The 13223-nt window shown below is 42.5% G+C and overlaps 2 protein-coding genes and 1 pseudogene across 3 annotated transcripts; 2 read left to right on the top strand and 1 right to left on the bottom strand.

Annotated features, from left to right (window-relative positions):
* The first annotated feature begins 1211 nt into the window (after nucleotides 1–1211).
* KRTAP13-2 (keratin associated protein 13-2) lies at nucleotides 1212–1562 on the top strand. The gene has a single exon (XM_009946494.2). The coding sequence runs from the start codon at nucleotides 1212–1214 to the stop codon at nucleotides 1560–1562; it is 351 nt and encodes a 116-aa protein (XP_009944796.2).
* A 6876-nt stretch (nucleotides 1563–8438) lies between these two features.
* LOC147413553 (feather keratin B-4 pseudogene) lies at nucleotides 8439–8771 on the top strand (annotated as a pseudogene).
* Nucleotides 8772–10285: 1514 nt separating this feature from the next.
* LOC147413552 (uncharacterized) lies at nucleotides 10286–11011 on the bottom strand. 2 transcript variants are annotated; one of them, XM_086478514.1, is made up of 2 exons: nucleotides 10747–11011; nucleotides 10286–10683 (listed from the first exon to the last, which is right to left on the bottom strand). In XM_086478514.1, the coding sequence occupies exons 1-2, from the start codon at nucleotides 11009–11011 to the stop codon at nucleotides 10286–10288; spliced, it is 663 nt and encodes a 220-aa protein (XP_086334640.1). The 2 variants fall into 2 exon arrangements, with proteins under 2 accessions (XP_086334640.1, XP_086334639.1); XM_086478513.1 differs by having other exon boundaries at nucleotides 10286–11011.
* Nucleotides 11012–13223: the final 2212 nt, after the last annotated feature.

Here is a 13223-nt window from a genome sequence, read left to right as displayed (position 1 = left end):
GGGATTTTCATGTGAAAGAGGAAGTTTTCTGTTGGTGGTCAGTTATAAAAATAATCGAATGGGGCAATTAGCCACGAGTTAGCCAGTTAGGTCTAGTTGTTCAGCTTTGGGATACAGACAAATTTGCAGGACCTGCAGCTAAACATAAAATGTCTGTAGTGAATTCTTGGGTCTATTCAGAGTGGTGTGCTGGTCTGTGGAAAATTCAGCTAAGGCCAGAAGATCAGAAGAACACAGGGATACTGGCCAATATTGGCAGTCCTGGATCACTGGCTTTCCACATAGAAAGCAATCGTCGGTCCATGCCTGCCTTTGAAACTCAATTTGTAGTTCTTCCACAGGCAATGAGTGACCTTTAACGAATTGTTTCTCCATCCTCTAAACAACTGTGGACAGACTTGCAGCTTCTGAGATCTGCTGATGACTTTAGCACTAATAGCAATGCATAAAAATAGAAGTGTTCCTGAATTCAGCTGCCTGTCTTTCCATTTCTTGTTAAAGAAATTTTAAGTGCTTAAGCTTCTATTTTCCACTTTCTAAAACTGGCAGAAGGGACCACCAAGATGCAACATGCATGAAATGAAGCAATAGGAATGAAATAGGAAAGGTTATTTGCTGTATTAGCATTAGGTAGGATGTTTGTCGTCATTGACTGTTTAGCAAAGAGGCAAGCCTTGGATCAGGAATAACAAGCTGAGTCTTACCCATTCCAGCAGAGCAGCTTCATCTGAAGGCTAGAGTCAACCTCCATTTCTTTAGGACACACAGAGACCTACTAGTTTTCCTGTGTGCAGCCTCAACTGCAAGGGGAAGTGTTGAAAGTGCCTTTTCACAAGGGTAGTGTTATGGCCATGAGGTTGGGGCACTCTGCAATTTGAATGAAGAGGCTTTCAGAACCAGCATGTACCCTGGTTCATGGGTGAGCTGACTAACCATGGAGGCCTCAGGGTAAGTTACCGAGATGCACCAGTGCTACCTTCCCTAGCAGTCTCCTTAAAGAAGCAAGCTCAACCCTGTTTTCAAAGTGCTTCCTCTAGATCTGGTGAAAAATATCATCTTGCTCCCCGCGGAATCTCTTCTTGGTTTGTTATAGTTTGTTCTAGGCTCCCCTTATCAGCGAATTTCAGCTGTACAGATCGAGTTTTATTTAAATTCTTGTATTGCATTTCTTTTTGTGTGTGTGTGTTTCAGATTTACCTCCACTCACAGACATGTCCTGCTATGACTTGTGTCAACCCACCCCCTGTGGCCCAACTCCACTGGCCAACAGCTGCAACGAGCCCTGTGTCAGACAGTGCCAGGACTCAACGGTGGTGATCCAGCCCTCTCCTGTGGTGGTGACCCTGCCTGGACCCATCCTCAGCTCCTTCCCCCAGAACACCGCTGTGGGATCCTCAGCATCTGCGGCCGTTGGGAGTGCTCTCAGTGCTGGAGGGGTCCCCATCTCCTCTGGCAGCTCCTTGGGGTTGGGGAGCTTTGGCTATCCAGGCCTGGGCAGTGGGTACAGCCGGCCCTACCGTCGCTACAACACCTACCGCAGTGGCTTCTACGGGCCGTGCTAAAGTGTGAGGAGCAAGCAGGAAGAAATGACCAGGAATGCTGAAGCACGATCCGATGCAGGACTGAGCTCATGGCTGTGGTTTTCAGATGTGATGTTAGACACCCACAACCTGAAGTTAACGGAGCTGTGGGAGCCTGGCATCTCCTAAAATCAGGCCTTTGCTTGTCTCACTTTTGTTATGCTTTACTTTATATTTCTGATCAAATGTCTTGTTCTTTTACGCTTTTTTTGTATTTGACAACAACTAGGTAAAATATGTAATTATTAGAAATTGTTCTGCATGACTGAATTAGTACAGTCCACTTAAACAATGAAGAAGGAAGATCTTTTTTACTGAGTGTCATTGTGAGAGGGATGTGTGGGTACTGTCCTTGGTGGACCATGGAAATGTATTCCTTACACTTTACATTGCTTCCTTCCATTCCTCAGCCTCATTAAATTTGTGCTGCATCATACTCGGAGTCTGCCTGTACTTTTTTCTTCTCCCAGTCCCTTTTCCAGCTTGTCTGTGGTGAAACAGGTCTCTTTGCAAGTCACCAGTTCCAGGAAACACGGTGCAAAGAACTTTATGTTAATTGCCAAAGGAGAACCAGTCAGATTTCCATTGGGGAAAAAGTTTTTCTTTTGTCTGTAGCTGGGAAATCAAGCCTGAGGCTATTTATCAAAGGCTAGAAAGAGATGATGACCACCTGTAGTGGATGTGTCTCCTGTTGTTGCATAAGCAAGAAATCTTAAAATAAGGAAGCTGCTTCTGTTTACACTTTAAAGGCTCTTTACCTGCTGTACCACAGAGATGGAAAAAGGCCGTTTAACTACTTTAATAATGCTTGTTTATGAGAAAATATTTGTTTTGAGATTAATTCTTTGAAGAAGCACGAGAACAGAGCAATAAGATGACTTGAGAAGGAAGATTAGCTCCCCTTCAATGGGAAGTGGAATAGCCTCATTTCAGGGGAAAGCCCACTAAGGGGAATACTGTTTCTCCTTATCCTTCTGCAGATGTAATAGACAAGAATGTCTATGTAGAAAAGGGGACAAGGAGTAATGGTTTTAAAGTAAAAGAAGGTAGATTTAGACCAGACAAAAGGAAGACACTGTTTACATTGAGAATGGTGAAACATTCAAACAGGCTGCCCAGAGAGGTGGTAGAAGCCCCATCACTGGAAACATTCAAGGTCAGGTTGGATGGGGCTCTGAGCAACCTGATCCAGCTAAAGATGACTCTGCTTGTTGCAGGGGGTGTGGATTAGATGAGCTTTAAAGGTCCCTTCCAACCCAAACTAGTCTATGATTCTGTGACAGAGAAATGCAGCAGAAAAATCTACAGGGGCATGAGAAACACTAGAAATTATAGGAATAAAACTTTTTTTGAAGTGCTACCTCCACTCATCTGTTCTTAGCTTGCTGCACAAATAGGGCATATCTGTTATTACCTGAGCAACCTGGAATAAGATTGTGGCTTTCTTTACCCTGTCTGTGATACTTAGGAAGACCCCTTTAAAAGAAAGGAGCGATTATACTTCTCCTGAGCACAGCTGAGTATGCTCAGGGCAGAGGTGGTAAGAGAGAGGCAGCAGGTTGGTGCATCCTTTTGAGTGCAGCCCAGATCAGGCCCTGGTAAGTCTCAGAGGGGAGGAGGAGAAGGCTATGTGGTGTTTCTGCAAAGGAATTGGCATTTGGAATTTGCTGGCCTAGGGAGAATGTCTGACAGAAAGAGACTAAAAGATTTTAAGTTCCAACCCTTTCTTAGTGTGTCTTTATAAACTGACTCCTATCTGTAGCGTCTAGTAGGTCTGAGCTTTATTGGGCATTGCTTTGTTCCAGCTTGATCTTCTGTGTTGTAATAAAGGTGATGTTTAGAGACTGGGAGCTTTGGTCCCTAAAGGAAGGTTTGAAAAGCTCTACCAAGGCTCTGGATGATTCAGTGTGCTGTCAGCCCGTATGACTCGCAGCCTGATATCTGTGAGATTTTTTCTTGGAGTCTTTCTGTGTCTGTAGAGAGTGATGTTGAGTGGTAATTAAAACCAGGGGAAGATGTTGACGAAGTTATATTGACTACCATCATTAGTGGAGCTAAATTAAAAGAGGTACATCAGTTCCATGGAAGAATTAATAATTTTAAGGAGTAGGTTTTCTTAATAAACAACAGATGAGAATGGAAAGTTAGCAGTTTGATATTATAATACAGCAGAAGGCTGGTCTGAATTAAATGTCTAATATATTTTTTTGCCATCTCAACTGAAGCTATTGCTTGATCAAAGAGGATGCATTCCAAAGAAGTCATAATTCATTTGCGGTTGTTGCAAAACAGCTTTCTCTTATGGAGGTCAACCTGCACGTCTAACACAGCAGAGAAGTTACAATTCCACATTATAGATATGGCTGGAAAGAGTTATGGCTGAGACACTACAGTGAAGGTATCTTCAACATATTCAGGTGGACAGATAATGACATTTCTCATGACAAAATACATTTTCCTTGCAATCCCCTCCTGCAATTCTCTGTCAAGCTTTCTTCCAATGAACTGCACCAAACCTCTCTGCAGGGGGTAACCCCTCTGCAAGTGCACTTCAGAGTTGGAATCTTGCCTTCAAGCATTCAGAAACTGTAGCAGAAGGTCTGGAATGCAGCTCACTTCTTCACAACAAAAAGCAAAACCGATCTCAAGCATCATTTCCCCCCTTCATTTCTGTCCCAAAGTGCCTTCTTTGGGTTAAAACTTATGATAGGAACAAGTATGGCACAGTCATGAAGTAAAAGGTTTCACTGTTTGTAGTTAATCGGAAAGCATGTACAAAAACTTGCTGCAGAATATGAGCTAGATTAACATGTTACAGAGGAAAATTTCTAGGCAAGACAAGCTCAGGCGCTGCCTCTCCAGTTGTTATTGTGTTTGCTCTGGAAATGTCATACTGTGTTATGCTGGGGTCTACATAATCAGACAGCTTGTGTGCAACAACACATAGTACTGGACAATAAAACAGCAGCATAAAAACCTGCATGGTACAGCACTCATTCTCTGAACAAAAGAACTACCAGTATCTTTCTTAATTTATAAACTCGCATCTGTTAATATCTATCACTGAATAACTGGAACAAGATGGTCCCATAGAAAAAAGAATAACACAAACTGGTTTTGCAGGCCACTCTTTGCTACTGCTGTCAGTAAAAATGTATTTCAATACCAAATTTTGTAAAGCTGAAACCAGAGCTGGAGCATCAGCTGTGCATACAGGGGTAAGGGAAGAGGTAGGAAGGCTCTGAAGAGCAACAGCGTTTATAGTTTTCTCAGACTGCCTGAAGGGTCTGAGACGTTCTTGCACATTTGCTAACTGGTTCCTGCATTAATTGGTTTGTTTTTTGGTTTTTTTTTTTTTTTTTTTTTTTTTTTTGGCATATGGCTGGCTTCCCAGTAGTGAAATTGTTTTGCTTACTGTTTATATTTATTGCCTGGACTTATCCTGGCGTTGGATGAAAACCACAATCCATGGTGTGTCTCTCATCTTCTTGGTTTGCATCCATTAAATATGCCTGGCTTCATTACACTGACTCCACCTTCCCAAAATGCGGATGAGTCAAAATTCAATTTGGTTAGGAATTTTGTCTTTAGCATTTCGGTCACACCGGCCCATGGGAGTACCACCTGCTGTCATAACAAGAGCTTCTAATTTAAGTCCTGAGTGTGCAATTTCATCCTTGATATGTGACTGTGAGATTTAAGATCACTACTCTTTGTAATATTCCAATGAGCAATATCCCAAAGCTTTCAGCTCCAGGATGAGGAGATTGAGCCAGCCAGCTCATTGACATATGAGCACCTTCAGGAGAGGACTTGTGATTCTTTTTACCATCACTATACCTTCTGATGAGTTTGTTTTCAAAACCACATGCTTCTTTTATGGTAAACAGATAGTTATTGCTATAAAGGAATATGTTTTTAAACATTTTGATACTGCAGTAGTGTGTCTGTGTATGTGCGTTGGTAAGAGCATTGGGGAAAGACTGGTAAATGTCAAGGGACAGGAGAGCTTTGGTCAGTAGTGTCACTGATGGGGGTCATCACATACCTAAGGATATCCAGTGACTGGTGACTGGAATGGGATTATTAACATATGATTTTTTGCAAATACTTGTATTTTAAATAAAAAGTGGAAGGACTCCAGTTTGCGACACCATATAACGTGAGGAAGTTTGTGAAATTCATTAGTAATCCTGGTCACAAATTTTAAACGCTGATCATATTCAAATAGTGTCACATACCCTCACATTTGCTGCTAATACATTATTTACATGTCTGAGCTGCTGATGGAAGTGTATTGTGAACTTCGAAGACTCTTGTTCTTCAAAAGTGTACAATCAGTGTTTATTTCCCAGGAGATTTTCATGCAGATATTCACAGTTCAGAGGTAATTTGCATGTCTCTAGCTAAGTGATTTAAACATTAGGAGAGGAGAGATCGGCATACTGATCCCTGCCCTAAAGTCTGATTATGCATTGTATGCAATTACTTTTTAACCTAGAAATAGTCTTTGAAAAAGAAATTGAATTGTTTCACATTGCAATGTTCTTTAAGACCATGCAAAATGAAGACAACATTATTTGCTTTTAAAAGAGGAAAAAAGAACAAGAATATTATAAACTTCTGTAAGAAGCTACCATTAATTTGGAGTATAATTTTGTATAATAGTGCAAGACACATTTAATGGAAAATGTAAAACTGTTTGGAGTCTTTAATGACCCTACAGGTAAGCTTGTGCAAGGCGTTGAGAGCCAGTGTCTCTGACTAGCCTGAAATTCACATGCATCCTCAATCTGACCTGAATAGTTTTCCTGGAGTTTGATAAAGGAAGAAAGCTAAAACTACAGACTCCTTAGATTAAGGACTTCGACACTCATGTCTGAAATTGAAGAGCTGTGTCTTAAATTCCTTCATGGAAGTGTAGTAGGCTAATATTAAACTAATAGGTCAAACTGCTGATACTCTTTCATCCTGTCTCCTCAGTCAAGAAAGTGAAATAACATATTCCCTCAAATAATCTATTTCCAGGAAGTAGCTTTGAGACTGGTAAAATATAATTAACTCTGCTAAATGCTTTCTCTAACAAGTTTATTTTCTGAATTTGTGTGGTTGCCTGGCTGTTTGAGAGGAATTTGACAAATCTACAGTCCAATGCAGAATCAGAAATAATAACTTCTGGCCTTTTCAGAGTGAAATGTCTCAAAAACTTATGCTCACCATGAAGAGGGAAGGTGGATTTCACAGGGGAGTTCACATACGTTTTTCCTAATATATGTATTCATCTGGGTCAAATGCTGTATGTTGCATATATTGTCCTTAGGATGCAAAATAATTTCTTTAGTAGCTCATATGAATCAGTTGATCTGACCAGGAATTAACCGGGCTCATAAGATTTTAAGATAAAATAAATCTCTATAGTGGAATGCATAAATTATGGCCAGGAAATTAAATCAAAGCAAAAAATACAAGCAGTGAGGAAAAAGTAAATAATCAGCTGGGAATATTTTGCATACAAGAAGTCTTTAGCAGTTGGCTGGTAAACAGCTACGTGCACAAAGTATGTCTCAGGTCCTCAGGCAGTCTAGGATACAGTATAAAAGCCAGCACAGTGAGAGCTGCTGCCATCCACTTCTGCTTTATTCTCCTTGGTGAAAAGGGTAAGTCTGAATCTGCTTGCTATCTTCCAATGTCCTGAACTGTTGCCTTCATTGTGTTTTATTTTTACACTGTCTTGTCTATAGCAGTCTAAGGTTTATGCTCTTTGTGTGTGTGTGTGAACTGCGAATAGCTCGTTCTCTAAAAGAGGGTAGCTGTTCTTTGAAGAGTGGCAATTTCTGGACACAGGACTTCAGATTAATTTTTCATTTGTGTCACCGGATCATTCAGTTCCAAGATGTTAAAATCTCTGCATGTGAATGCTCAGCAACTAGAAGTGGGTGTGGAGAATCTGTACAGAGACTTTGGCTTTCTCTGAGCTTTTTCTATAAATAGAGAAGTAAGCGGGCTCAAATTTTCAGAAGTGTGAATATTGAAAGTATATCCCTTCTTGCTCCAGGTTATCATGAAAATAATCCTCCTTTCCTAAGCACTTTGGGACCAGAAATATTTGAATTATCTCCTTCTAAAATGCTCTGAAAACTTTGGCACTAGATCTCTGTTGCAGCACCTTGGTAACCTGTAACTGAAATTTCAATTGTAAAGCTTCCATCTCTTCTATTTGCTTATCAAACGATTCTGGACTTTGTCAATGTCCATTTCCCGCTGTTTCAGAAAAAGGCAGAAAGTTGCTTTCTCTGGAAGATGGATGTAAGAGGAAATAAGCACAAAGAAAAGGGGGTGATTAAATAAGAATTAGGCAGAAGATTTGTTCTTTTGCTGTTTAAGTGTTTTAAGCCCATCTGTGGGGAGGATTACTGTTCCCTTTCAAGGATGAGTGTCACATTATTGGGTTATGTTCCTCACTGCTGCTTCCTGAGGGATTTTTTTCTTCTTCTCCGTCTTGTGGGGCGGTTTCTCCTAGCCGTATCGTACAGGAGATCATAAGCCTTGTCCCTTGCTTCCCAGCTATTGCAGGGCTGCACGCATCCTGGAGGAGTGTTGTGGGAAATGAACTACCAAAGACTGCTCAGGAGCAGGCAGAGCTACTTGAGCTGTCCTCTGTAGTGTAGAGGAGTTTGGGTTTCATTGAAGTGTCCTTTCAACCTAAGACTAACACATTATTCCATTCTCCACATAGTCTCTGGTTAGTTTCTTGCACTCTCCATCATCTTAGCAGCTTAATTACATGACTATAATTACAAGTTCTTTCTTGTATTTACTTCCTTCCCTGTGTTTCAGACTTAGTTCCATCCTGCAGACATGTCCTGCTATGACCTGTGTCCTCCCACCACCTGTGGCCCAACCCCACTGGCGAATAGTTGCAACGAACCCTGTGTCAGGCAGTGCCAGGACTCGACATACGTGATCCAGCCTTCTCCTGTGGTGGTGACCCTGCCTGGCCCGATCCTCAGCTCCTTCCCACAAAATACCACAGTGGGATCCTCAGCGTCTGCAGCTGTAGGGGATGCTCTCAATGCTGGGGGGGTCCCTATCTCCTCTGGCAGCTCCTTGGGGCTCGGGAGCCTTGGATATTCTGGTCTAGGTGGCCTTTATGGGAGGTCATACCGTCGTTACAACCGGTGTGGGCCATGATAAAGCCTTGGGGAAAAACCACAAAGGAACAACCTGAAGCTTAAAAGTGTGATCCGGATGCAGGACTGAGTTCGTGACCATGGCCATATGCTTGCTGACCACCCTCAGCTTTTCCCTACCCTAATGGGACTGCAGGAACGTGGCATTTCTGATTTAATGCCTTTCTCTGTTGTCAATAAGGTGAAAAATGTAACTTTTATTGTTGCATGTAGGAGTTGGGTGTCCAGCTGTAAAGCATCGCCTTGAAATGGATGATTATTGTTATCCATATTCAACCCTACTGCTTTCTTATGCTGTACATTTTTTTTAAAAAGTCTGCTTCTCACTCATTAAATTTATGGCACAGCATAATACGTCTTGCAACGTTCTTCCTCTCTCTTCCTTTTGGAGCCTTCTCTGGGAGAAATTTTCTGGTGCATAAATTGTCAGTAGCAAGCAGATCTTCGTTTAAATCATACCATACCAGTTAGCAAGTGCATAATAATAGCTAAATGTAAGCAATACTAATACCCCTTTCTTGGTAGCGTATATTTTCCCTTAGTCACACTTTAAGTACAATATGAAATAATCATTCTTGGCTAACAATCAGTGGTGGGAAAGATGTGGGAAAACTAAAGTTGTCTTACAGGCAATATATGATTTCATTGCTTGGTATTCCAACTGTTTTGAGCTCACAAAATCCCAGCAATCTCTGGTATTATTTTCATACTCACTTTTTAGATTATGAAGAGGATTTTGCCTTTAACAAAGCATGGCAGTAAATATCAGGAAGAACACTTAAAATTCAACAAATCAAAGAAAAAATTATGTATTCTTTCTTTGCTGGCTTGCTAGTTTTGAAATGCTGTGATTATGTGGTAATTGATTGCTAAATTATGTGGTGATTTGGGGTCCTTTGGGGTGTCACCAGAAATCCTCAGAGCAATAACAATTATGCTGCCTGTTCTGAACCTTCAGGAAGATGATGACTGCTAAATTGCTAAACAAACATTCATTAACACAATGCTGTTGATGCCTTAAGGATACCAATTAAACTTTCATTCCATATTTCAAAGAGAGATTGAGCAGGGCAGATTGTTTGATAAGTTAAGTCAGCACACCAGGGAGTTTTGCTCCAAGAGGAGGCTAAAGGGCAAATGAAAACCAGAGAGGCTCTTGTGCAACACCACGGGGTTTTAATGTGAAAGAGAAGCACAGCAGCCGATTACAGAAAACCAAGGCAATACAAGGGGAAACGCACGATGCAGGTATCACACTCTGGTATCAGTGGCCCACTCAGGACCCAGGGGACAGCCGAGGTGATGGAGGGATGCAGGGGACACCAAGGCTCAGCCGTGCAGCAAGGGCACGTGGTGGCTTAGGGGAGTGGGGTGCTGAGCACACACAGCCTCCTCCTGTCCCCATGCCAGGCCAGCTGATGCATGCTGCTGGTCCCCATGGCTCTTGCTCCATGTCCTCATGCCGTGGTCCTTGCTTCAGGGCTGTTGCTGGTTCTGGGCACCATCCCGGGGGCTTTAGAAAGCCCCGCAGCTCCCGCGGCGGGACCTGCCCCACCTCTGGGCTCCAGGGAGGTAATACCCTGTGCCACAGGAGGAGAAGCCAGAGCTGTAGGACCTCCCGTAATTGCCAAAGCCACTGGACCCATGCTGGCTCCCATAGCCCAGGGAGCCCCTGTAGCCCATGTCATCTCCATAACCTAGGGAACGGCCATACCCAAGTGGGCCCCCACAGCCTCCGTAGCTTCCCAAACCAAAGGAGCTCCCATAGTCCCGGGAGACCCCATAGCCAGAGGAGCCCCCCAAGCCCAGGGAGCTCCCAGAGCCCCCCAAACCAAAGGAGCTCCCATAGCCCCGGGAGACCCCATAGCCAGAGGAGCCCCCCAAGCCCAGGGAGCTCCTGAAACCCCCGTAGCCTCCCAAACCAAAGGAGCCCCCGTAACTCCGTGAGCTCCCATAGCCCAAGGAGCTCCCATAGCCCCCCAAGCCGAAGGAGCCCCCATAGCCCTGGGAGCTTCGGGAACTGAAGGAACCCCCCAGCCAGGCTGGGCCTGATGACCCCACAACGCTCTCCTGAGGAAAAGAGCTGAGTATGGGGCCCGGGACTGTCACCACAGCCGGCGGGGGGAAGATCACTGCTCTGGAGTCGGGGCATTGCTGCACACACGGCTCGTTGTAGCTCTCGGCAATTGGCTGAGGGCAGGTCACCCCACAGGGTCTGCAGGAGTCGCTGGAGCCAGACATCCTTCTTGTGAGGGCTGGGAGTCTGCAATGCATAGTAGTAAGGAGTTTTAGGGTAAATGAACAAATGCCAGAGCTGGGCTGGGAGGAGATGAACCAAGATTATTAAGCAATGACTCTGTGTCTGAAATATCAGAAGTAACAGGGAAACATATATATTTACAGTAATAATTTATAAATAAAACTCATTCTCGTATCAACTGAACACTTATCCTTTGTTTCATCTCATCATGATCATCTTTGTAAATAATTTGATGTGAAAGATAAATTCAGTACTGGTTAAATTGAACAGACTGATCTATCTGTAGCAACTTGGACTGGTGAGGGTGTACTCACAAAGTGAAATAGAAGCCAACAGGGATAGGAGAAAAGGCTCATTGACTATATATTGATTCAGACTTTATGAAATGTAAGTCATCCCAAGTATTTCTATAGCTTGGAGATCTACTTGCTGTCCTAATGCACTGACTCCTGACGCTGCATCTGGACAAAGGCATGTTTTCAGAAGGAAACAGAGGATATAATTCTGTAAAAACACATGCAGGAATCATCTCTGAGACAAAAACGTTGCTAGGGTAAACACTAATAGTAGTAGAAAGAATGAATGAAATCACACTTACCCTTTTCACTGTGGAGAGAGACAAGAGAAGTGGATAGAAGAGTTGTGGGTGATATGAGGTTTTATATGCTTCTTTAACCCACCCTTTATGTATCTGGTCCTAATTTGTTACAAAACAAACGTGATGGTGGGAGTTTTAATTTGACCGCCTCTACACTGCCCCTCCCAAATGTTAGTGTGGGTGTGGTACAATGTCTGATGACAATCAGTCATCTGTGATTGATTGTCATTTTAGGGGATTTGGAGACTTGCAGCTGAAGAGTTGCCGTGTAGTCATCAACTGAAAGCCAGAACAAGAGTCATGCACCACGTTAGGGTGCATTTTAATGTTCAAGGTAGTACTTACAGGGTGTGGAAACCTTTCTGGTACCATATGCACAAACCAGGTGAAAGACATCCAACATGAGTAGAAGTTTGGTTTTGAGAGGACACACGTTCTCCTTGCAGTTGGCTAGGGATCTATAGAATCTATAGATCATACAACAGAGCAAAGGCCTGACATGACGCAGGCTCACTCCTGATGGGATATCACTGTTGCTAATAACAGCATGAAAGGAGTAAGACCTGGCAAAGTTTTAAGCTTGTGCTCAAAGTTTTTCATTTTATTTATAGTTAACCCAGGCAGGGAAATCTGTGTCTGTTTTGCTGCACCTGTCAAATGATATTGGGGAATGATACAGTCCCAACATCACTAGAAATACTAGCTACGACCAAGTGGAGCTAGCAATGGTCCATTGAAACCTCTCTCAACACCCTTCTCTCAAGTCTTCTGAGACAATTCAGATGACACTAGATTAACAGAGGAATGGCTGGGCTAAGTGACACCTCCAAAGAGGGAGAAAAGGCCTTATTGACATAGCCAGAACTGTTGACAGGGTCTCTGTCTAAACTAATACCAAACATTTCAAATTTTTGTTTGAAATCTCTACTTCCAGAATTCAGCTGGAAATGCATTTAAAAACAATCCTAATTTTCTTTCCACCCAGTCCTGAAGTACCAACCACTTAAGAAAAAGCGGGAGATCAGTAAAATAGTATTAAACAGGACATATTTTAATGGGATAAGTCTGTGGCATCATACAGTTATTTGCAAATCTTTTGTTTTCTAATTTTACAGTATTGCAAAAGATAGGCTATTAATTACCTCTAAATTGTAAAATAGCTGTGCCTTTGAAGTGTCATCAGGATTTGCTGATAATAATGAGAGGCACCTGGAAGGTAATGACTTCAAGCTGCTTCACAAATACTCGTTAATAGTTAGTGCTTGCAATTTCTGTCATTATCATATTAAATGAAGAAGGGCAGATTTAGAAGCTCCCTTGTTATGAAACAGCATCATTTAAAAATATGTCAACCGATGTCACTCCTTTTGATCCCCTAACCAGACTATGATTTAGAACTTCAATTATTGCAATGATTTGATTTTCATTCATGATATCAAGTTCTTTATTTTACCAAGTATTAATATGTTTGGGGAGATTATGACATGTCCATGCTATGGACTACATGTAGCAGCTTCATCTTCCTTTATGAGCCAGTATTTTGCTAATATGCCTGAAATGTCTATTGCCTTAAATTCTAGGGGCAGGGGGGGGAG

The sequence above is a fragment of the Leptosomus discolor genome, chromosome 26, assembly GCF_034619465.1.
Source record: "Leptosomus discolor isolate bLepDis1 chromosome 26, bLepDis1.hap2, whole genome shotgun sequence".
Taxonomy (NCBI): domain Eukaryota; kingdom Metazoa; phylum Chordata; class Aves; order Leptosomiformes; family Leptosomidae; genus Leptosomus; species Leptosomus discolor.
This window is presented reverse-complemented; position numbering and strand designations above follow the sequence as displayed.

Excerpts from the sequence above, each read along its gene's own strand:
- KRTAP13-2 (XM_009946494.2), top strand. The coding sequence starts at position 1,212 with ATGTCCTGCTATGACTTGTGTCAACCCACCCCCTGTGGCCCAACTCCA.
- LOC147413552 (XM_086478513.1), bottom strand. The coding sequence starts at position 11,011 with ATGTCTGGCTCCAGCGACTCCTGCAGACCCTGTGGGGTGACCTGCCCT.